The 25,799-nt window shown below is 39.4% G+C and overlaps 1 protein-coding gene across 5 annotated transcripts; it reads left to right on the top strand.

The window, feature by feature from the left end:
• The first annotated feature begins 4,872 nt into the window (after positions 1–4,872).
• Positions 4,873–24,698, top strand: LOC130913473 (coiled-coil domain-containing protein 112). 5 transcript variants are annotated; one of them, XM_057832128.1, is made up of 14 exons: positions 4,886–4,927; positions 6,708–6,820; positions 9,017–9,138; positions 9,228–9,317; positions 12,410–12,485; positions 14,149–14,275; positions 14,342–14,461; positions 14,535–14,672; positions 18,923–19,038; positions 19,098–19,215; positions 19,276–19,365; positions 22,975–23,073; positions 23,861–23,979; positions 24,565–24,698. In XM_057832128.1, the coding sequence occupies exons 1-14, from the start codon at positions 4,892–4,894 to the stop codon at positions 24,593–24,595; spliced, it is 1,395 nt and encodes a 464-aa protein (XP_057688111.1). In that variant the 5' UTR covers positions 4,886–4,891; the 3' UTR covers positions 24,596–24,698. The 5 variants fall into 5 exon arrangements, with proteins under 5 accessions (XP_057688108.1, XP_057688111.1, XP_057688109.1 ...); XM_057832125.1 differs by lacking the exon at positions 24,565–24,698 and having other exon boundaries at positions 4,873–4,927; positions 6,711–6,820; positions 23,861–24,161; XM_057832126.1 differs by lacking the exon at positions 24,565–24,698 and having other exon boundaries at positions 14,345–14,461; positions 23,861–24,164.
• The last annotated feature ends 1,101 nt before the right edge of the window (positions 24,699–25,799 follow it).

Here is a 25,799-nt window from a genome sequence, read left to right as displayed (position 1 = left end):
ATTTTAATGCTTTATGAAAGAATTATGTCTTAATTTTGGGGGGCTTGGAACGGATTAGGGCATTTACAAGAAGAACACATCTCTGCTTATGGAATTTTCAGTTTACGAAACTACTTCCAGAACTAGAGGTGGGTAGTAATGCATTACATGTACTCCGTACATTTACTTGAGTAACCTTTTGAGAAAAATGTACTTCAAGAGTACTTTTATTAAGCTATACTCTTTACTTTTAATTGAGTAGATTTGTGAAGAAAAAATGCTACTCTTACTCCGCTACTTGGGCTACACAAGAGTCATAACGTTTTTTCCTCTTTATTCTACATATTAGATTTACTATTATTATTTTTTGCCAGCAATGCCAAGTAGCCGTAGCAGCTGTAGTAGTAGCAAGTAGCTCTACCGATTACACCAAAGAGGCGTCGCAAAAATAATCACATGACTGCATTATATCAATAAGACGCAAGCTTGCCGTTCTAACTTCATGCAAGCCTGTTCAGTCATGTTGTGTCTTTAAACCACCATAAAAAATAATTTGATATAGAGGGCTGCCCTCAACAGGACTCGTAAGTGTGGATTTTAACTTTTCTCTCTGTTTTTATTTGGCACCGATTGACCTCGAAAAGCCAGAGATATGATCCTTTTAATTTCAAAATTATGGGTGAACTCTTCACAATTCAAACTAGGAACTATTTTCTCCACCACAAGGCAGTCATGCTATTTGGACGAATAATGCTTCATTTATGTAATTTTTTTCTCTATTGTTGGAATTTAATGATTTTTTTTGGGTATTTCTTTGGCTTAATTTGGTTATGTAATGCGTTATTGTACAGTATCATTAAAACAACAGTCCATATAGATAACTTTGTGCTCAGAAAAAAAAACATTGTTTAAAAAGAAAAAAAACAACAACAAAAATATAAGCAGTTACTCACAATGTTACTCATTACTTGAGTATTCTTTTCACCAAATACTTTTTTCTTGAACTTGAGTACATTTTTTGAACGACTACTTTTACTTGAGTAATTTTATTTTTGAAGTAAAACTACTCTTACTTGACTAAAATTTTTGGCTACTCTCAGACCCGGCGGCATGGGCGGGCATTAGGGGGCCGTGCCCGCCCTGAGGGACGGCTGTGCCCGCCCTAGCTCGATTAAACTGTACTGTGTAACTTTTTTTTTTTTTTTTTTTTTTTAAATCTTCCACAAAAACACATACACACGGGGAGAATGAACCCTATATTCCAGTGTTTTTCAACCGATTGTGCCGCCGCAGCGAGAAATTATCCAATGTCGCTTTTTTTTTAACATCGTCGGGCAAAGTTGCAGTAGGAAGGAAGGAATGTGGAAAAAGTTCTCGGTTGTGTGCAGATGAGTCGTGTTGCGTTCAAGGACTACTCGGATTTCTAGCCGTCAGCCACCTTGCTCTCCGTAACAATGTGGACCCCAGCACTTCTGTTCATTATTTGACTCGTCAAGTGTCGATATATACAAAAGTGTCCTTTCCATCTTATCCATATGTGACAACCGTTAATCCTCCCTCTTTGTTTTATTCCAACACATTATCGAGGACAGCTAGGTGAGAGATACCTAGAAATCCAAGCAGTTCTTGAACGCGACACGAGCGGCTATCTAGCGCCATGGCGCCATACAAGTTAGTGACGAGATTTGTCGTTCACTTGAGTAAACGAATCCATTCCGGTTCGTTCAGTAAAAAGATTCGTTCAAACAAATCGTTCAACGAATCGTTCGCCCCCCTCATCTCCCTCCCCGCCCAAACGAATCGTTCGGTTACTGAACGGGAAGTGACGTTGCCGAACGAATCACCAAAGACCGCTTCGCAGTATAACTGAACGGGAAGTGACATTCTTGGTCCCTCCCTCTCTTCCACATTGACCACTCGTCGTAGTTTCAGAAATGAGTGACAGGCGGTATCATTCTGCTTTCACAGACAGCCTCGTCTCCCTCCTGCTGCTGCAAAAGCGAGGGAGAACTTCCGCGTCGTCTGTCCTAGTTCTATGGGCTCAAAGTCATGGCTCGTGCTTGCATTTCGATTTAGGACACGGTTAAACATTTTCCTTTTGTGAGGGGAGTAGGGGGCGGGGGCGCACGGACTTTCTTTAGCAGGTTCTTGATCACACATGCAATCACATATACAGCATGTTTGCTGTCACGAAAATAAAAATACATCGAAAGTTTAATTTCTGAATATGGAACGACCAACACATCATATTTACATCTCGCTCTGTTGTATTTTTGTTTTTTAGTATTAAGATGATCGTGTTGAATTTTTGCACTGGTATTAATAAATAAAATAATCCGGTCAGCTCCCCTGTCGTCCCCGCATCTCAGATCGTCAAATGCTGACGAGAAATAATTGTTAGCTCTTTACGATGTCGCCTTTCTACTCTCATTAGTCTGTTAAGAAAAATGTAGACATATTGCGACATCTCCCGTGTCTGCGTGCGTTGTTTTCGGCGCTTGAGTAGCACATGATGGACGGATTGACATAATTTGTCAAAACAACCAACACCCGACACGCTGACACGAAAAAAAAAAAAAAAAAACACTCGGGAAAAAATTGACATGTATATACAGTTTCATTGCAAATCAGTATTATGGTGATCATACTAAATATTTTTTTCTGTGCACATATGAGGTAAATATCGCTGCCATGAAGCCTCCATATAGTGACAGTTCTCTGCCCGCTTCACTGCCGTCACGCGACCGCAGCTCAGCTTTTGCTTGCCTCGTAGCTACCCGTGTTTTAAATTACTGTAAATTTGATAGTATGTTGTCATAGGCAGTCACGAGTTTGTTGAGAAAAGTACTACTCTAAACAATGCTCGCTAGATTTGTGTGGTGTTTTTGTCTGTTTGAGCAGCATTTGATAGGCTCCACGTTAACAAATATGTGACAAAGTCATTTCCTTTCATTTTCTGATTCGTTCACCGCATAGTCATTACTGGAAAATCAAGTTAGCAGCAAGCTCGGTCAGGAACCGGAGGACCGAGTCACTGAACGGGAAGTGACAAAACTCAGTCTTGCCCCCCTGCCTGCACGCTGGCTGCTTATTGGCCACACGTGGACGTGAGTGACAAACGCCCTGATTCTGTTTCCGCTCCCTCCCCTGCCCGCGATGAGGCTGGCGTCTGATTGGTCGTGTGCGATGTCAGAAGACGCTGCCGCTTGCTCAACGCCCTCCCACGCAGCGAACAAGCACCACCTTCATAGAACGAATCAGTGCAGATGATGATTAGTTCGGTCTCGTTCACCAAAACAATTCGTTCAAAAAGAACGAATCGTTCGCGACCGATACAACACTAATACAAGTTTAAACTCATCTCCAAATGGATTATTTTGTACGCCTTCGTGAAAACACAGATAAATTGCCAACTTTTTTTAGGAAAACTACAAAGGTAAATAAGAACGCCCTGAAAGCCAGTTACTTTGTTGCTAAATCCCAAAAGTCCCAAACTGTGGCAGAGACGTTAATACTACCTGTCTGCAAAGCCATTGTCAGCGAGACGACCAGCCCTGATGTGCTTAAATGCATTGCTCAAGTCCCCTGTCTGATAGTTTTTCAAGCCTAATTGCTAAACGTTTCACACTGAGTAAGTATAAATACTGATAAATTATTTTATAATTAAATATACTATACAGAAAGTAATTTTGGAACATTTTGGTGTGGTGTGCCGCGAGATTTTTTTCCAACGCAAAAATGTCCCGTGACTCAGAAAAGGTTGAAAAACTCTGCTCTAGTCATCCTATCTTGATCTGTCGTCACAATCAGAGTAGCGAATGTAGGCAATTTCTAGCCAATCACAGATAAGGGGGGCGGGCTGAGTAGCCGGCCATTGTGTACTGCGATTGGATAGGGATTGCTCCGGTTACAGAAATGGCGATTGAGCGGCTCCTCCGTTGCTAATTCAAATTGGAATGGACATCCGTGTTTTTTTTTTTTTTTTTTTTTTCAAAAAACTAAAGACGAACTCAAGCCATGACAAAGACGCGGCCGAAAGTCAACATGAAGGGATAGCGCTGTCACCTCCTGCAGTTTCACTGACTGACACTATCATCAGAAAATATAACGGGTAAAAACGCCACTGTTACGGCTAAATTTACATTGAAGAAGTGTGCCCCCCCCCAAAAAATGTAATGCCCCCCCTGTAATTTCTTTCTGCAGCCGGGTCTGGCTACTCTACCCACCTCTGTCCAGAACCAATTAGTTTCATAAGTAGAGGTACCACTGTATTCAATTCGATAATTTAAGTTACCCTATTTGATTAGACCGTGTTGTGTTACAAAAAAAAATAATTATATATATATATATATATATATATATATATATATATATAAAAGTTATACAAATCCTGCTGTGTTTTTCCCCAAATTTTATTAAGAATTTTGGCAATGGGTTTTCTGGCTTGAGCATATGTCCCCAAAATATCTGTGCACGTTCCTGGACCACCAAATAGTTGGGGGTGGGGACACCGTTACAAACTGGGTCGAAACAAGTAAAACAAAAAAATACATGCTTTGATTTTCACCCGGCCTTATATTAGTGTGGCGTACTTAATAAACCAACCAAAGAATATTTGGGGAGCGGAGTGAGGGGTGGGGTGGGGGGTCCTGCTCAAATGCATTGAAGGGATTCATTTGGTATTTTTTTAACCTGGGATAGGCTCCAGCACCCCTGTGACCCTCGTGAGGATAACCGCTTCAGAAGATGAATTAATATATACTGTATACATATAATATTCAGCTTTACGTGTGAGGTAAGGTTGCAAAAACTATGCAAGCGACGCCCTCTGCTGGTTATGTTAGGAAATCCTCAGTCTCTTAGGTTCTTTCTTCTTTTCCCTTTGCAATAACTTCGTTCATGCCAATCCGTCATGGCGGCCCTAGCAACAACCTCACAACAATCAACGGTAACCATCAAACGGTTTTCTAATATATAGTAGTTAATCGACATTATCTCATTTACTGGTGGCGTTTAACGTGTACGTTTAAAGCAGGAGAGTTTACGACTTTAAATTTAGTTTGAAATTGATGAATGGTGTCTACATAGTAAGGATTAATTGAGACGTCCAGCAAAACCAGTACAAAAAACAGCAAATCCAGAACAACCTTGGTGGATTAACTGTGTTTTCGTACTGGTGTGACTGGTACAGAAACTAGCATATGTTGATGTATGATTTCTTATCAGGGTAATCAAGTTGGCTGACGTAAATAGAAAGACTAAAACTTGCCACTTATTAAATTTAAAACACGAGTGTTTAATATTATTTGTTTTATAATTGGCTGCTATTATTACAAACACATTTAGAATAATGTACAGTTGCCTTTCGTTGCTTTTGTTTCACGACAGGTTAAAAGAGCCATAGTAGAGAAAAACAAAAAACAAATATGTGTGGAGCCACAAAAAATGAAAGCCTTGTAAATATGCCATATAATGAAGGCAACACATGCTGTACGTACTGTATCTCTATTAGCTATATTAACCTACTATCAATATGACTAAATTGGCTGCAAATACAGTACATAATGACCCTTCAGGATTACCGTATTTTCCGCACTATAAGGTGCACCTGAATGCCTTCAATTTTCTCAAAAACCGACAGTGCTCCTTATAATCTGATGTGCCTTATTTATGGCGGAAAACACTTAGGTGACTTGAGGTTCCACTCTGTGACCCCCAGTTTGGCCAAATTTCAAAATTGTCCTATATGCATGTGTGATACATCAAAATAATATTACTCAAGTAAAAGAAAAACAAGTCATCCAAAAAATGTACTAAAGTACAAAAGAAGATTTGGTGAAAAGAATACTCTAGTAATGAGTAACATTGTGCGTAACTGCTTACATTTTTGTTTGATTTTTTTTTTTAACCCAATGTTTTTTTTTCTCAGCAGAAAGTTATCTATATGAATTTTTGTTATAATTATACCGTACAATAACCCATTACATAACCACACTAAGCCAAAGAAATACAAAACAAAGGAAGAAATAAATCATTGAATTCCGCAGAGAGAAAAAAAATGACAGAAATGAAGCATTATTTATTTCGTCCAAAGAGCATGAATGCCATGTAGTGGAGCAAATAGTTCCTAATTTGAATAGTGAGTAGTTCTTTCATATTTACATTATTATGAAATTAAAACGATCATATCTCTGGTTTTCCGTGGTCAGTCGGCGCCCAATAAAATCTGGGAGAGAGGTTTTAATCTGCGTTTTCGAGTCATGTTGAGGGCAGCGGTCTATGTCAAATACTACATTTTTAAGGTGCTTTAAAGACGCCACATGACTGAACAGGCTGGCGTGATCATAGAACGGCAAGCTTGCGTCTGATTGGTATAATGGAGTCATGTGATTATTGTTGCGATGTCTCATTGGTTAAATCTGTAGAGCAACTCTTGGCATCACTGGCAAAAAATAATAAATATAATATGTTGAATTAAGAGGAAAAATGTAATGACTCTTGTGTAGCCCAAAGTAGCGGAGTAAGAGTAGTGTTTTTTCCTCACAAATCTATTCAAATAAGAGTAAAAAGCATGGCTTAGTAAAACAACTCTTAGAAGTCCATTTTTCTCAACAAGTTACTTAAGTAAATGTAGCGGAGTACATGTAACCCGTTACTGCCTACATCTTATTATATGAAAGTTTATTTTCCTTATTGTGCTGCACCTTTGTGTTATTTATTTGTTGAAGCAGAATGAATCAGACACTGCCCCTTCACCTACTAACAGAGAAAGTGTAGATCAGAGAGAATCCAGACAAAGAGCGCTGCAGTTTCTTAAGGAAGCCCAATGCACCAGGAGACTGTAAGTTAAATGATTCAATTAATAACAAAACTTTTCTATTTCTATTACCCGTATTGGCCTGAATATAAGGCAGTGTTTTTTGTATTGGAATAAGACTGAAAAAGAGGGGGTTGTCTCATATTCCCGGTCTAGACATACAGTTGTGGTCAAAAGTTTACATACACTTGTGAAGAACATAATGTCATGGCTCTCTTGAGTTTCAATTTATTTCTACAACTCTGATTTTTCTCCTATAGAGTGATTGGAACAGATACTTCTTTGTCACAAAAAACATTCATGAAGTTTGGTTCTTTTTTGACTTTATTATGGGTTAACAGAAAAAGTGATCAAATCTGCTGGGTCAAAAATATACATACATGGATCTGAAAAAGCGAATCATTGACTTGAACAAGTCAGGAAAGTCACTTGGAGCCATTTCAAAGCAGCTGCAGGTCCCAAGAGCAACAGTGCAAACAATTGTTTGTATGTAAAAAGTGCATGGCACTGTTTTGTCACTGCCACGATCAGGAAGAAAACGCAAGCTATCACCTGCTGCTGAGAGAAAATTGGTCAGGAGGGTGAAGATTCAACCGAGAATCACCAAAAAGCAGATCTGCCAAGAATTAGAAGCTGCTGGAACACAGGTGTCAGTGTCCACAGTCAAGCGTGTTTTGCATCTCCATGGACTGAGAGGCTGCCATGCAAGACTGAAGCCCTTGCTCCAAAAGCGGCACCCTAAGGCTCGACTGAAGTTTGCTGCTGATCACATGGACAAAGATAAGACCTTCTGGAGGAAAGTTCTGTGGTCAGACGAAGCAAAAATCGAGCTGTTTGGCCACAATGCCCAGCAATATGTTTGGAGGAGAAAAGGTGAGGCCTTTAACCCCAAGTACACCATGCCTACCGTCAAGCACGGTGGTGGTAGTATTATTCTGTGGGGCTGTTTTGCTACCAATGGAACTGGTGCTTTACAGGGAGTAAATGGGATAATGAAGAAGGACGATTACCTTCAAATTCTTCAAGATAACGTCATCAGCCCGAAGATTGGGTCTTGGGCGCAGTTGGGTGTTCCAACAGGACAATGACCCCAAACACACATCAAAAGTGGTAGTGGAATGGCTAAATCAGGCTAGAATTAAAGTTTTCGAATGGCCTTCCCAAAGTCCTGACTTAAACCCCATTGAGAACTTGTGGACAATGCTGGAGAAACAAGTCCATGTCAGAAAGCCATCAAATTTAACTGAATTGCACCAATTCTGTCAAGAGGAGTGGTCAAAGATTCAACCAGAAGCTTGCCAGAAGCTTGTGGATGGCTACCAAAAGCGCCTAATTGAAGTGAAAATGGCCAAGGGACATGTTACCAAATATTAGCGCTGCTGTATGTATATTTTTGACCCAGCAGATTTGATCACTTTTTTCTGTTCACCCATAATAAAGTCATAAAAGAACCAAACTTCATGAATGTTTTTTGTGACAAAGAAGTATCTGTTCCAATCACTCTATCAGAGAAAATCAGAGTTGTTGAAATAACTGGAAACTCAAGAGAGCCATGACATTATGTTCTTTACAAGTGTATGTAAACTTTTGACCACAGCTGTACACCCATTCACGACGCTAGATGGCGCCAGATATCATTGAAGCAATGTTCTGTCATGACAGATCTCAGCTACTCTCAAATTTAACCAGTTTGCATTATTTTATTGCAATGTTACAGTTAAACTTCACTTTGATGGTTAATGCAGTTATTGCAATTTTGTTGTTTTATCACAATAGATTGGTTTATTTACATTTCAAAAACTAGAAGCCATTCATTTATGAATGATTGCACTTTAGTTTACATATTTAAATGTTCAGATATTAAGATTTGAATGAGGCAAAATAACATGCATTTTCTCTCAAATATATTGTTATAATCATTTGATTCGGATGTACTGTAATTATTTTCTGTATAAAAATTAATGTGGTGTTCAAAAAGTCTTTTTTCAAACTTGAGTCTTGAAAAAGAGGGGGTCGTCTTATAATCAGGGCTGTCTTATATTTGGGCCAATGCTGAAACTTCATATTTTTGAGCTTGTGGAAAGTGGTGCAACCTCGTAAGTAGGAAACAATCCATTGGGGGTGTCTCAATGTAGTGTGACTTTGAAAGAAGTTTTAAGTGAAATGTTATAGTTCATTTGAACCATAATGACTTTTTTTTCCATGTGTCTTTATCAACAGGGTTGAGAAGTTGGAAAAAGACAGGTCACTCAGTGTTCAGTGTAGGAGAAATGGATGGACGGATGTTGCGACAGAGCTGGACGAATATGAGAAAACACTTGTGGGACAAAGAAGTGCAGAAAGTGGGTCAGACTTTTGTTGCCATGTCAATGTGACCTCTGGGAGTTTATTTTATTGTGTTTCTATTAATTCTGTCTGTTTCCTCCTTTAGAGATGCAACTTTGCAAGCAGTTGGCTAAAATTCAAAATGGCGTAAGGCAATTCCAGGACGTACTAATAAACATTCAGCCAAGTACAGAGAGTAAGTCAGGTCATTTAACATCTTACTAAGAGACAATGTAACCTGCAAAGGTTAACAATCTATTATGTGATGCTACTTTGCTTTATATGTTCTAATTTAAGACAATTTACTCCTTTAAGGAATAATCCCTAGTGCAGTGGTTCTTAACCTGGGTTCACTCGAACCCCAGGGGTTCGCTGAATAAGTCTAAGGGGTTCCGTGAAGGTAAAGAAACACAGAACCCTATCTTTATACGCTGATTAAATCCAGGCAAAGTGGCTTTTTTAGACCAGGTTTTGGACTGTTTTCCTCCAAATTTACAGGCTTAATCCATTTATTTTAACTGTTAGTCCTTGATCTGATGGGAGAAGGAACTGGTTTGCTCAGTGGAAGGTTGACTCGCATCTGGTATGAGTGAAATACAATAGACCAATGGGCAGCATGGTCTCAAATTTTGACCTGTTTATAAAACATGCTGTCAAAATGAAAAAGATTTTAAACAGGAATTTGCTAAATTATTAGTTTGCCAGCTTAGATATATCGGTTTTGAATTTGAACAAAAAATGGCTTCAATATCTAAATCCCAGGGGTTCGGTGAATCCACATGTAAAACTTGTGGGCTTCAGTACCTATAGCAAGGTTAAGAACTGCTACCCTAGTGAAACTTAAACCTTTATTAATCGTATTGACAAGGTCTTTGTAACATAACAATATGAATGGGGGTCACGGCCACATTTCTCACGAATATGAACCTAATTAATTGATAGGCGTAATGATCAAAGCAAAAGAAATCTATATTGACTCACAGTAACTTTCATGTGTATTGGTTCACGTGAAACAACGTTTAATTCAAACCTTTGTTTTCACTACTACTAAAGAAACATTTTGAAGTACAAGTCCCTTTATTAAAAAAATGGGGATCTATCCAAGAATGAGTCCACTTCTGGGGGACACTGGAGCACCCCTTGACTCAAACTAAAGTATTATAATATAAAAGTGATTTGGGTGAGGGAAAAAAAATCATGTAAAAAAATCTGAGATATCCAAGGACCAGTCTACATCTGCCACCGCGTTGCATTACAGCAGGGGTCAGCAATCCGCGGCTCTAGAGCCACACGCGGCTCTTTAGCGCTGCTCTAATGGCTCCCTGGAGCTTTTTCAAAAATGTTTGAAAATGGAAAAAGATTGGGGAGTCAAATATATTTTATTTTTTAATATGGTTTCTGTATACGGAGCCCCTAAAGGGACATCGACAGAAATTAAATAAATTTAAGCAATCTGGTGTGCACCAGATTGTTTCTAGTGCGCACCAGAAACTATCTGGTAAACATTAGCATTATATAGCATTTAACCTAGCAGACTTTTGCAATGCAAATTTGCCATTTGTTGTAAAAATTAGCATTATATAGCATTTAACCTAGCAGACTTTTGCTATGCAAGTTAGCCAATTCTTGTAAACATTAGCATTATATTGCATTTAAGCTAGTGGACTTTTGCTATGCTAGTTTACCAATTGTTGTAAACATTCGCATTATATAATTGTATGATAATTATTATATAATTGTTGCAATTGGCTAACTTGCATAGTAAAAGTTCGCTAGCTTAAATGCTATATACTGTAATGCTAATGTTTCCTCGATAGTTTCCTGATGCGCACCAGATTGCTTAAATTTATTTTGTTTCTGTCGAATTTCCCTTTGGGGGCTGCGTACGAACATGACACAAACATTCTTCTAATTCATAATTTTTTAATGAAGTTAAACTTGAGGTGGCGTCGTAGGACAGAGTAGTCACATGGTGCGTCATTCTCTATTGGATGCACTGCAGGGAAAATCAACATTAAATCATGAAGGTTCATTATGTATCTGTAGCCAACTTAGTAATTTTGATAGTTGGATAATATAGCTAATATACGTATATCCTTACAGCATGTGTTGCCTTAGATATGGCTTTTAATTTTTTGCTGCTCCAGACATTTATTATTTTTTTGTTGCTGTTCTTTTTGTCCAATATAGCTCTTTTAACATTTTGGGTTGCCGACTTCTGCTTTACGGTAATGCACATAATAAAAACAACAATCCAAATGAGGGTCGGCTAGCTTGACTTTGTTGTTCCATGTGGAGACTGGCCTGACCACAGTAGTTTTGCAAGTTATCAAGTTCACAGAGTTTAATGCTATGCTAACTCTGATGCAGGTGGGACCTTTGCGAGCAAAATTTGTGGTGTTTCCCCCACCTGCACAACATTGAAGTCTTTTTACTTTTCTAAAAGTGGCTTGTGCTGAACGAAAAAAAGAGGGTGGAGGCGGTGGCATGTTGCATATCTGTCAGTGAGGTTGTATGAATGTGTATGTGTTGTGGCGGGATGGTGGGTCAAGTCATCAGCCAATCAAACGTGCGTTTGAGGGGGAAAAATGGACTGGCACATTCAGCAAGTGAAAAGGGATAAATGTAAGTCTGATCATAATGAAAATAATTCACTTATTAATGGTAGGGTCTATTTTACCCTTACAACATATGGGGAGACAATCAAAATTATCCATATAACTGAACTCATTATATAATGCAAATAATGTGGATTAAAAGTTTGTGGAGACAATTTGAGTATCCTGACTTTGCCTCCTGCTCATTTGGAGCATGTTTTTTGAGCACCAGTGAAACAAAGAGTTTTTGTAGTGTAGACTTCAAATAGAGATGTCTGCTACATAGACTTGACCTAAGGTTGCTGAAGTTTTCTGTTGATCAAAATAAAATGTTGGAAGTTATTCGATTTTTGGTGATGACCGCCTTTTTTTTTTTTTGTGTCGCGCCGTAAATAAAATAAAGAAGCGTGCCATCTCAACTTTCCATACAATTTAATTGCACATGAAATTTGTAATTGTATTTTGCGATTGTTTCGTCTATAAAACAAACAGTTCTCAAAGATTACACGCAAATATTTGTAATGCACTGACCAATAAGGTTCTTGGTTATGTGCCATGCTGTCACTATTTTATATTTTTGATAAAGATGGTTGGAAATTGGAATTGCTAATGTTATTATTTCCTGTGACTATCAGCAGTTTTGTTCTATAGTTTGAATAGAAGAGTACAGTAATTGTTGTTTCTTTCACAGTGATCGAGAAACTGAAGGAGATCATGTCCGAGGTAGAAATTTCAATCAGCGAGCTGAAAGAACAGCAGCGCTTAAGGTATAAACACTTCAGTGCTAAAATGATGCACACCCCCACCCCATGCCACTGACTTCTGTGGCGCGGGATGTGGGGTGCTGTGGGTGTTGCAGCACCCCACGTTGTTGGGGGGGGGGATGTTAGTTTTTTTTTTTTTTTTTGCTAAATATAAAACATTGGAACAATAGAGCATTTAACTATGGAGAAAGGTGTTAGTTTTTTTTCTTGGGTTTTGTGAAAAATAAAACACTGGAACTATAGAGCATTTAACTTTGGAGAAAAAGTTAAGTGTTAACAGAGGAGGTGTTAACATGGCACAAAAACAAATTAGTGTTTTTTTTTTCTTCACTAAAACAGCTAATTTTTTAAAGATTCAACTCAAGGTCAAAATGAAGACTCATTGAAGATGATTACAATGTTAATTCTATCTACCTTTTTTGTCTTCAAATAGGTAAGACATGCTTGCATTGTAGACTTATTATAGTTTGTTGTTGCTGTTCAGCTGCCGCCATGCAGAGCGTTGTTGGAAATTTTTGTGCAATTTATTTATAGTGTTGTGAAAATGAAGTGTTAACTGAGGTTTATAGGACCTTTTAGTTTTCATGTGTGTTCGTGTGTCATTGCGCCATCTAGCTGCCCTGATTTGAGTTATAATTAGTATGAGGTCGACCAATATGGGATTTTCAAATGCTGATGCCGACAAATATATCTAAAATAAAAATGTCAGCCAATTGCAGATATCCAAAGCCGATTTTGTAAGCCAATATGTGAGGCCAATATACGTTTAAAGAAATTTTTTTTTTTTTTTTTTTAAAGCACATAAATTATGAAAGGCAATTTTTTAAAAAATGCTTCAACAGCTTCAAATTTACAATGATGACCTGGGACTAAAATGATTAATTTAGTCTAGTGCTACCAAACCAACAAAGGCAGCACTTCTTTTTATGATTTTACACACTCAGCAAAAACGGTACATTATTTTCGAATGATTAAACCCACCAGGACGTCATGACAAAATGTAAACAAGTGAGTTTAAGATGATGCTTGCCATGCTAAAGCTAACGCGAATGTTACGCTAATGCTAGGAATTAAAGTTTCACTACGATTACAGATTCACTCATGCAACATATATTTTAAAAAAAATTACAAAACAGGCAAGCCTGAAGCTCCCTGTACGAGCCTGCCTTAAAGCTGCTGGCTGGTCCTTCCGGGGCTCTACCGTCAGTCAGCGGCGGCAACAGTTGACCACACATATGCCTGATCAAAATCCATTTTTATTGGCTTATTCTTTTAGTTAATCGGCCGATGGCCGATATTGGAAAATATAAATCGGTCGACCTCTACTTATAGTACACGGGCGCTTTTATTTCCAATACAACAACTCCAACACACACTGTAGGTGAAATAGAAGGCTGTCTTTTTAGTAGCCTACTAGTAGTACATCACCTAACCAGCATGCGTGTGTACTGCCATTGTGCACGCCTTGTATGGGGGAAAACGCGCGAGCATGGCAAATTTGGACCGAAACATCCCAAAAAACACAAAACACTGAACAAGTGTGTAAGTGTGTCTGCCCCCCATCCCAACCCTCCCGCTCTTAACATATAAGCACGTTAAAAAGTACTTGCAAATGTACTGTGCTGTTTATATGAATTAAATTGTGTTGACTTTGCTCTTCTTGTAGTACGGGAGAACTGTTGAAGGAGGAGAGGATGTGCTCACAGGGGATGGATGCCTATAAAAAGAAGATTGAAAACTGGGATCTTTACAGCAAGTCTGACTCCCGTGTCGCTACAGTTCCAGCCGTTAAGGTTCCCAACTCTTCCGCTTCTTCTTTCTCTGTCTAATTTCATTGACCTCTGGTGTTGTCCTTACAGCAGAGCAAAGCTTTGGACCGAGACCTTCCCATCGAGGTTCAGGCTCTGGAAGGTTTCCTTCAGAGGACGGGAGGCATCTGCGGTGGTTGGGATGAATTTGATCACCAGGCCTTCCTCAAGGTACAGTACATTCGCCACACACATTTCTCCCACCTCAATTGCTTTGCAGATGAGTTGTCTGTTTAATTTATAGGTGTGGACAAAGTACAGTGGACAGGTGGGCTTAAAGAAAGAGGCCAAACTGTATCTGCCCAATAAAAGTCCGGAAGAGGTGGCAGAACATAAACAGTGGTACCAAGAGCTGATTTACCTGCAGAACAAGAGGAGAGAGGTAATCACTGAAAGTGCCTCCAAATGAGGCGGCACAACCGAAGAAGGAGGTAGAAACTAGGGATGTCACATATTTTTGCATTTTGAGTCCGAGTTGCCTGATTATGAGATTCTGTCGATACTGAATCCCGATCCGATACCAGAATTATTTATTTATATTTCAACAAAAGTTAAAAAAATATGTTACAGTACTATACTTTTTTACAGTAGGAAAAGGCATATTTATTTAAATAGCACAATTAAACACAGGGCAATTCAAAGTGCTTTACATCACATGAAGATCATAAAAATTACATTAAATCAATAAAACATAAAAACAAAGACAATCGAAACAGGAAATAAAATTATACATAAAAATCACATTTAATCACGAAAAAAAAATACAGCTACTACTACTAATAACTGACATCAGTAATGATAATAAAGCACAAGAGGAATAGAAAGAAAGAAAACAAATATATCGAAATACTGTATATAGACAGTTATGGATATGCTGTGCTAAACAAAAGTGTTTTTAGCCCTGATTTAAAGGAGCTAACAGTTTGAGCATACTTCAGACCTTCAGGTAACTTGTTCCAGAGGTGAGGAGCATGATAACTAAATGCTGCCCCACTCTGCTTGGAACATCCAGGAGACCGGTTCCAGATGACCTTAGGGGTCTACAATCCCTTAAAGTCTTGTCGCTTATCCATTTTGTAGAAACAATTGCAAATAACCTGACTTTTAATTATTCAATTGGTTTCAGAAATGGCTCATATGAAAGCTAAGACCCTCCCAAATTATGTTGAATGTACTAAAATATTTGCCTGGTACACCAGACTAACCGCTGTTCCAGCTATTGAGTCTAGCCACCATTCAGGGGATACAATTTCCAGGGCGGAGCAAGCCACAGCAAACAGACAGCGGAGTGGACCAATCAGCGACGGGCAGACGTGACGTTAGTAAAACGACGAGGGCAGGACGAGGGACTTGCGCGCGAAAGGAAACATATGAGGAGAGCGGAGTTAATTCGACATGGCTAGCGCGAGACAGACTGTTGTCAATGACTCGTGTCGATGTGTTTTTGGTAATTTAAAACTGATTTCACCGTGGATTGGAACATATTCTCAGCTCTCCTGTTCACCGTCTGTGTTGTTGTGTAGACGACTTCCGACGCGCAAGAGTGACGTTGCTCGTTAAGAACACGTCACGCAAATAAACAAATCTGATTTGTCGATTGATTTTGTACCTGCTCGAGAGGCCGTTAATGGGATGGTTCCCAGACTTTTCTCTCAGTGTTTGAAAAATACAGGGAGAACAGTCTGGCCGTGCCAGGCAACAAAAATATATTTGTTTCACAGAAAAGATTTATCATTTAATGAAGACATAAAGGTCAAATTTTGGCAAGACGAAAGTTTTGTCGCCTATAGAAAGTAGTGTGAAAATTGAACGAAAAATGTACTTCAAATACATAGATAAGTTACATAACATAAGCGAATTAAGTAGTGGTGCTGTGAGATCCAAATTTAATATTTTGTATGACTTCCATGGGCTTGAAGGACTGCATCCATGCGGTTCGGCAAGGATTCATACTATTGATGACGTCATCAGGAACATCAAAGAAAGCAGTCTTGCATGCCTCCCAGAGTTCATCAACATTCTTGGGTTCCGTCTTCCATGCTTCCTCTTTCATCCTACCCCAGACGTGCTCAATGATCTTCGTGTCTGGTGACTGGGCTGGCCAGTCCTGGAGGATCTTGATCTTCTTTGCCTTGAGGAACTTTGAGGTAGAGATTGAAGTATGCGATGGAACACCATCCTGCTGCAGAATTTGTCCCTTTTTATGTTTAGGAATGTAAGAGGCAGCTAAGATTTGTTGATATTTCAGACTATTTATGTTGCCTTCCACTCTGCAGATCTCTCGCACACCCCCATACTGGATGTAACCCCAGACCATGATTTTGCCACCACCATACTTCACTGTTTTCTGAGTGAATCTCGGATCCATGCGGGCTCCAGTAGGTCTCCTGCAAAATTCGTGGCAACTGGTGTGTAATTCAATTCATCTGAAAAATCCACCTTTTGCCACAAAACAGTGGAGTTTGGTGGTGGCAAAATCATGGTCTGGGGTTACATCCAGTATGGGAGTGTACCAGAGATCTGCAGGGTGGAAGGCAACATAAATAGTCTGAAATATCACCAAATCTTAGCTGCCTCTTACATTCCTAACCATAAAAAGGGACAAATTCTGCAGCAGGATGGTGCTCCATCGCATACTTCAATCTCTACCTCAAAGTTCCTCAAGGCAAAGAAGATCACGATCCTCCAGGACTGGCCAGCCCAGTCACCAGACATGAACATCATTGAGCATGTCTGGGGTAGGATGAAAGAGGAAGCATGGAAGACGAAACCCAAGAATGTTGATGAATTCTGGAAGGCATGCAAGACTGCTTTCTTTGATGTTCCTGATGACTTCATCAATAAATTGTGTGAATCCTTGCCGAACTGCATGGATGCAGTCCTCCGACATCCCCAATTTGACCAAATTCTAAAATTGTCCTATATGCACGTGTGATACATCATTGGAAAGATTAAAATCTGTATTTTCTGGGGGAAGAAAAATTTTGAACAGAAGGGCATTTAAAAATAAAAATGTTAATAGCAAAACCCTAACTGGAGGCGAGAGCACGTGAGAGCAGAATTTACGATTTTTACGAAATACTCACGTAATTACCTCGGTTCGATCCAAAAACTCCATGTAGCATGTATCATCCAGTGTCTAGACACAGATGTGAATCGCCACAGCAGCATTTTTGGGGGATTTTATGTGTGCAACATGGTAATATAACAAGGGTCGTGATGAAGAAATCGCAGACATCAAGGAGTGGTCGAGATTTTCTTTTTCATATATTTACCCTTTTAAACATTTTTTTTTCTTTGTTTGGATCGATTATTTATCATCGAACATATTGGGGAAAATGCGACAGTAACAAAAAAATACAATTAATCGATAGTTATTAGGTAGATATCCATGACTTTTTTACAGACTCGGGTCCGATCACGTCATTTTCAAAGTATTGGAATTGGCAAAAAAATATCGGCCATGCCTTTTTTTTAATAAATATATATTTTTTAATTAAATCGTTTTCTAACTGTATTTAACGTTACAGACATAATATGTTACACTCATCCAGAGTCTTTAGTTTAGGCTTAAGGTAGGGTTATCAAATTTATCCTAATAACGGCGGTAATTAATTTTTTAAAAAATGTATCACGTTAAAATATTTAACGCAATTAATGCACGCGCTGTACGACCCACTCACGCATTGTCGTGCTCAATCTGTAATGACGCCGTTTTACCTATATAGAGAGCTAACAGGCTGCGTAAAATGAGTAGAGTGAATTTTGGCAGCCTTTGGAGCCTTTTTTTAAATGGCTAAAACCTTACAATCCCTCTCCCTCCGATTAGAAATATCATGGGAAGCAATGTGGGGAAGCAAGGTAGCAACTGATCTTTATCTTAACACCTTGTGTTATTTGCCAACGCAGAGAAGATATATCAATTGGTAGCACTACGCACAGTAATGGTTCCACTTCCCATCATGCATTTGGGCATGACTACAGTATCGTTTACTGAAAGCTCAACAAATACACTACATGGCAATATTTAGTCACAATATACAAAGTCACAAGTCTTTCTATCCGTGGATCCCTCTCACAGAGAGAATGTTAATAATGTAAATGCCATCTTGAGGATTTATTGTCATAATAAACAAATACAGTACTTATGTACTGTATGTTGAATGTATATATTCGTCCGAGTTTTATTCTTTTTTTTCTTAATGCATTGCCAAAATGTATATGATAGGGAAAAATTATCGGGAATGATTGGAATTGAATCGGGAGCAAAAAAAGCAATCGGATCGGGAAATATCGGGATCGGCAGATACTCAAAAACGATCGGGATCGAATCGGGAGCAAAAAAAACATGATCGGAACAACCCACATTTTAAAATTAAAAACCCAATCCTTTTCACCCGATTCCGATTCTCCGAAAAATGGCGCGATCAACCTGATTTCCGATCACGTGATCGGATCGGGATATCCCTAGTAGAAACTATTAAATACGTGATCTTTGACCCTCCCCAGCTATTACAAACGACTGTTTATTGTCTACTAAACTAGGTGCGTATGGGTCGGACATATTTAACTCTTACAATTACTGGAATGTAAAAAGCATAAATCTTGCCATTGTGTGCTTTTTACATGCAGGCAATCCAAAAGTGGAAGAGCAAGAAGCAAGTGGAACACGAAATGCGCATACAGAAGCAGGTGGAAGCCGCGGAAGCTAAAAGGATGGAAAAGCACACCAAGTGCCAGCAGAAAAAGTAAGTGTAAAACTATGCCTGAAAAATAATGTTTACCCTAGGTTGTTGTTTTCTGTAAGTGAGGAAAAGAAAAGGTTGTTGGCACAGCAGCTGGAGGCATGGAAGGAAGCCAAGAGAAGGAAAGGTGAGGAGAAACGAGCTGAGAAGATCCAGAACAGAACGGCCAAAGTATGTAAGGTGCGCCCACTCCATGCTCTACTTGTATAACACTGAATTGATCAGCGTTTTTCTCGGCAGACCAAGGAGAGAAGAGTGGAGCAGGAGGACAGCAATAAGACAAGGAAGGGAAAGGAGATGACAAAGACCATCGACTACTTGATTAAAAGGGTACTTAACACAAACATCCTGTTAAAGGGGGGTCATAGGATATGTGATTTTAACATGCTATTTTAAATTTTAAAAATCCAACCTTCAATACAAGTGCATTCATTCAGTGGGGAAAAAATCCCACGTGAAGAAAAAAATATTTGACATCAAATAATGTGTGTCACAATTATTAGCACCCCTGGTGTTAATACTTTGTACAACCCCCTTTTGCCAACAAAACAAGGTCTGGGGACTGAGATGGCCATGGGAGGAGCTTGATTTTGTGTCTGGTGAACCATTTCTGTGTAGATTTGGCCATATGTTTAGGGTCATTTTCTTGTTGAAAGAAAATGTCCTGGTATTTCAAAGCATTCATGATGCCATGCACCCTAACAAGGTTCCCAGGGCCTTTGGAAGCGAAACAGCCCCACAGCTTCACTGACCCACCCCCATACTGTACTTCACAGTGGATATGAGATGCTTTTCAGCATGCGCATCTTTCGTGGTACGCCAGACCCACTTAGAGTGTTTGCTGCCAAAAAGCTCAATCTTGGTCCCACACAAAAATACACACCGTCCCAGGCTTCAACTAGGACCATGTGCTTTGGTCAGATGAGACCAAGATTACAAGAAAATTCTTTTTGTACTTTGGCTCCCACTTTCCTTCAAAAATATATCCTAGCCAGTTTTGGTAAACGATCTCTCATCCAAGCCTTCAATTCAACTCTGCACGTCATATCCATTTCTTCTAGCATTTTCCATGATGCCGGTCTGCTAATTTTATCAGTGCACAAAGATTAGGGTCTGCTACTTTTATTCGTGCACAAAGCATAAAGTTAAAATACGGGTAAGAGTGCAAACTAGCATCTTCCTCGACACATATACAGTGCCTTGCAAAAGTATTCGGCCCCCTTGAACCTTGCAACCTTTCGCCACATTTCAGGCTTCAAACATAAAGATATAAAATTTAAATTTTTTGTCAAGAATCAACAACGAGTGGGACACAATCGTGAAGTGGAACAAAATTTATTGGATAATTTAAACTTTTTTAACAAATAAAAAACTGAAAAGTGGGGCGTGCAATATTATTCGGCCCCCTTGCGTTAATACTTTGTAGCGCCACCTTTTGCTCCAATTACAGCTGCAAGTCGCTTGGGGTATGTTTCTATCAGTTTTGCACATCGAGAGACTGACATTCTTGCCCATTCTTCCTTGCAAAACAGCTCGAGCTCAGTGAGGTTGGATGGAGAGTGTTTGTGAACAGCAGTCTTCAGCTCTTTCCACAGATTCTCGATTGGATTCAGGTCTGGACTTTGACTTGGCCATTCTAACACCTGGATACGTTTATTTTTGAACCATTCCATTGTAGATTTGGCTTTATGTTTTGGATCATTGTCCTGTTGGAAGATAAATCTCCGTCCCAGTCTCAGGTCTTGTGCAGATACCAACAGGTTTTCTTCCAGAATGTTCCTGTATTTGGCTGCATCCATCTTCCCGTCAATTTTAACCATCTTCCCTGTCCCTGCTGAAGAAAAGCAGGCCCAAACCATGATGCTGCCACCACCATGTTTGACGGTGGGGATGGTGTGTTCAGGGTGATGAGCTGTGTTGCTTTTACGCCAAACATATCGTTTTACATTGTGGCCAAAAAGTTCAATTTTGGTTTCATCTGACCAGAGCACCTTCTTCCACATGTTTGGTGTGTCTCCCAGGTGGCTTGTGGCAAACTTTAAACGAGACTTTTTATGGATATCTTTGAGAAATGGCTTTCTTCTTGCCACTTTTCCATAAAGGCCAGATTTGTGCAGTGTACGACTGATTGTTGTCCTATGGACAGACTCTCCCACCTCAGCTGTAGATCTCTGCAGTTCATCCAGAGTCATCATGGGCCTCTTGGCTGCATCTCTGATCAGTTTTCTCCTTGTTTCAGAAGAAAGTTTGGAAAGACGGCTGGGTCTTGGTAGATTTGCAGTGGTCTGATGCTCCTTCCATTTCAATATGATGGCTTGCACAGTGCTCCTTGAGATGTTTAAAGCTTGGGAAATCTTTTTGTATCCAAATCTGGCTTTAAACTTCTCCACAACAGTATCTCGGACCTGCCTGGTGTGTTCCTTGGTTTTCATAATGCTTTCTGCACTTTAAACAGAACCCTGAGACTATCACAGAGCAGGTGCATTTATACGGAGACTTGATTACACACAGGTGGATTCTATTTATCATCATCGGTCATTTAGGACAACATTGGATCATTCAGAGATCCTCACTGAACTTCTGGAGTGAGTTTGCTGCACTGAAAGTAAAGGGGCCGAATAATATTGCACGCTCCACTTTTCAGTTTTTTATTTGTTAAAAAAGTTTAAATTATCCAATAAATGTTGTTCCACTTCACGATTGTGTCCCACTTGTTGTTGATTCTTGACAAAAAAATTAAATTTCATATCTTTATGTTTGAAGCCTGAAATGTGGCGAAAGGTTGCAAGATTCAAGGGGGCCGAATACTTTTGCAAGGCACTGTATTACACGTGTCTTACGCTTACATTTTATGCTCGAGCGCTCCCGGTACGCTTACATTTTATGCTCGAGCGCTCCCGGTGGTCGTTAGAAAAATTTATAAATTGGCCGCATCATTGCATACGCCGCAGGATTTAAAATGAGGGAAAAAAGTAGGGGCTTGTAGTCCGGAAATTACGATACTTTTTTGCATTGGTTGCACTCGCGCACCTAACTTTTTTCTTCCGGTGCACCAACACTAAATGTTGGCGCACCCACAATTTATATTGCATCCCCTTTAACACCATACATATAATAACTCTCCATAACATTCATGTAATAATAGTCATTCATTCATCGTCTGAACCGCTAATCCTCACGAGCGTCGCAGGGGTGAGATTTTATTGTTGCATCATTGCATCACATACTATTTTCATGGTGTGAAATGAAGCAAATGCTTTTATTATTATTATCTACGCAGTTCACGTTGTATGTAGGTCTGTTATACTTCCTCATACCAGTCAACCTTCCACTGAGCAAACCGATCTCTCCTCCCATTAGATAGAGGGCTAGTAGGTGAGAGAAATGGAATAAAGCCTGTATATTGAGGGCAAATCAGTCCAAAACCTGGTCTAAAACGCCACTTTGCCTAGATTTAGTCAGTGTGCAAAATAGGGCTCTGCGTTTCTTAACCGTCACCGAACCCCTGAGGCTTAGTCACTGAACCTCTGGGGTTCGGTCGAACCCCTTTAAGTACCACTGCTCTAGAATCTACATTTTCTCATTCTCTTACCCTTCAGAAAAAAAGGATTCACTGATTGCCATGCTTTGTGCTAAGATGGGAACAGGGGCACTTTAGGGGCCATTCAAATTAAATGCGGGGCCAGTACCGCTGCGGCCCAACCCCTAAAATCGCCACTGATTCTAAGTGCTTGAAAAACTAAATATTCTATCGGTGTGATTTTGAATGTGAATCATTTACAGCATGGACAATATTTTTTAATGGATGGGTTGGACCCTCTGTCATGTCCAATCTAGTCAGCTATTGTCATTTACTATAAAACAATTTCCTTATTAGGGTCACATCTTGGACAGGTTACCTTTTAAATCTCATCTTGTTTCATTTCTTATTGATGACAGGATCTCAAGCAACTGCAGGCCAAGCAACAGGAGAAGCTGCTGAGGCAAAAACAGGAAAAGGAGCATCATGAGAGGATTCTGGCTAAACTGAAGGAAAAGGTGAGCGCTGTAAAACACAACCCGCCCAACAAATGGATTATTTACTTTGATTTATGACTATGATCAAAGTACTGAAAGTATGTTTCATAATACTTCATGCCCTGGCCCCTCCCTACCTTTGCGATCTTCTCCGTCTAAACCAGGGGTGGGCAAACCGGTCCTTGAGGGCCGCAGTGGGTCCTGGTCTTTGTTCCAACTGACCCAGCACAGATAGTTTAACCAATGCGGTTTCAGCAGAAATGAGAAGCACCTGACTGCAATTGACTGATTGCACTTCAGATTGGTGAAAAGGTGTCCTCTTAATGGGTTGCAACAAAAACCCGCACCCACTGCGGCCCTTTGTGGAATAGTTTGCCCACCCCTGGTCTAAACAATCCAACCCGTTCACTTCGCTCTACCACTATTCTTCCCCTCTCCGTCCCCCGTGTCCGCCTCTCCACCTTTGGTTCCAGAGCTTTTAGTCATTGGAATGCTCTGGAATTCCCTACCCCATGATCTCCGTAGCATATCTACTCTATCACTTTTCAAATCTAGACTGAAAACACACCTGTTCACTCTTTCTTACCCACCATAACCCCTAGCTGTTATATTTTTACTTCTTTTTATTGTGCTTTTAATTTTTTATCCTTTTAATACCTTTTTATCGTACTATGATTCCATGTCTCTTGTGAAGCGTCTTTGTGTGTTTTGAAAAGCGCTCTAGAAATAAAATGTATTACTGTTATTATTTATTATTATGATTATTTCAAAAAAAAAAAAAAATCTGAAATTTCTGTTTGTGGTGCAGGTTGACGGTCATATTGGCAGAGATCCAGCTAGATTGACGCAGCCCACCAAGGGTTGGGAGGAGCGCATGAAATGTGCAGGAGCCTCAGGAGGAAGACTACTGCGCTATATGTCTCACAGGTCTGTTGTTTGTAATACGTTGTTGTGCTTAATGCTGATTTGTTACACATTAGTACTTCCATAATGGTATTTTTTTAAATGTTTACACTTTAGATCTGTACGTCCGTGAAGTTGGCCCTCCTTCAGACGCAAATTTATATAAAAATGATGTCAATCATTTGTGCTACGTTTGTGTTGTAAAAAGTTTCGTTTGTGCTGCTATCGTTTTGAATATATTCTCAATTTTTTTATAGATCAATCTGAGGTCAACCAGCCCCCATTTTGATTAAAAATGGTGTGAATCGTTTGATTTGTTTTTGCTGGTTTGTGCTGTAAAAAGTTTCGTTTGTGCTGCTATCATTTTTTAATTATTAATATAATCATTTCAAGTGATGACGTCAATCGCATCCCCTCCGTCGCGGCTGACGGAGTGTACCAACTCTCTCAATAACAGAGGGGTGTCCCAACAACTAGCGCAAAAGTAACAAAAACGATTTACATCATTTTTATGTAAATTTGTGTCTGATGGGGTACAACTTCACAGACGTTAGATCTGTAAATTTAAATTATATTTTTGACATCCTTTTTTTTAAAAACATTTTTTAGGCCTGTTCCTAGCCGGAGACTGGAACTATGAAGCATCGGTTGTTCACAACTGTATTTCTTTAATACATGGTTCTAAATGTTGTTTTAGTGTTATTCACTCACATTGATCTGATTAAAGTCAATTGTTTTTCAGCAACTACTGTGTTAATTTATGTTTTCCAGCTTTCATTTAATAGTTAAAAAATAGGTCATACTGGCGACCAGTCCAGTGTAATGTGGTCTTGTACAAAGTTATCAGGGATAGGCTATAAAGTACAGACAATCAATAAATGCCCCCTAGCTCAAAGTCATGACCGGTGTTGTTTTTAGCAGCTCTTTTAATTGTCATCTTCATCTTAGTCTTTTGGACGATCATACTTATTAGTCCTAGACATGTCAAAATGTGTTTGTTTTCGTCTAGTTTTTGTTGACGAAAACTCAAGTGTAATTTCGTCAAGTTTTAGTTGACGTTTACCAAAAATGTTTTCGTCTGTAAAATAAAATTAAAACAATTACTACAAAAATAAATAAATAAAGGTTTTCCACTATTTGGAATGAACTCTGACAGACGAGCATATATTATAGTGTCGACAAGGACAACGCCAACTTGGTGATAATCCACACTCAGCAGGAAAACAGTACGTTATTTTCAATGAATAATACCCACCTGGACGCCACAAACTGTATGTAAAAATAAGTTGTCCGAGAGTTTAAGAGGACGCTACTGTTAGCATTAGCCTACTGTGAATGCTATGGTAACGCTACGAGTTACATTTATTGTGTAATGATCACTCAGCACAGACCTTTTAAGGCTAAAGCAACATTGTATATTCTCTCTGGCCAAGATAAGAAAACAAATCTTACCGTGTGTGCAAACTGGAGTATCTGGAGACAACATTGGTGGGGCGGGGGCACAACACACAACACAACAACAAAACTGCTAGATGCAGGCTAACTAACTACACATAAAATGCCATGTGCCAATGCATGTGACGGAAACCATGGCGTATTTTCATCTAGTTCTCATCTTAGACGAAAATTCATTTGTATCTTTATGTTTTAGTCTCCCAAAACACGTTTTTAGCTGGTTATCGTCATGAAAAAAGTGTTCGTTGACCAAATGTTTTCGTTATCGTCATCGTTGACAAAAACAGCACTGGTCTTGGCGGGATAACAGGATTCGCAGCACACCCATATACTCAAGGACGTAGGTTTGGTCTCAACATTGGTAGGGATGATATGACAGCATAACCTCT

This window comes from Corythoichthys intestinalis, chromosome 3 (assembly GCF_030265065.1).
Source record: "Corythoichthys intestinalis isolate RoL2023-P3 chromosome 3, ASM3026506v1, whole genome shotgun sequence".
NCBI classification, from domain to species: Eukaryota; Metazoa; Chordata; class Actinopteri; order Syngnathiformes; family Syngnathidae; genus Corythoichthys; species Corythoichthys intestinalis.
Note: the sequence above shows the minus strand (reverse complement) of the source record. Positions and strands in the feature narration are given on the sequence as shown.

Coding starts and splice junctions, on each gene's coding strand:
- LOC130913473 (XM_057832124.1), top strand. CDS start 4,892: ATGGCGGCCCTAGCAACAACCTCACAACAATCAACG. Junction 14,276..14,341: donor CTACAGTTCCAGCCGTTAAG/GTTCCCAACTCT, acceptor TTGTCCTTACAG/CAGAGCAAAGCTTTGGACCG. Junction 19,039..19,097: donor ACCAAGTGCCAGCAGAAAAA/GTAAGTGTAAAA, acceptor GTTTTCTGTAAG/TGAGGAAAAGAAAAGGTTGT.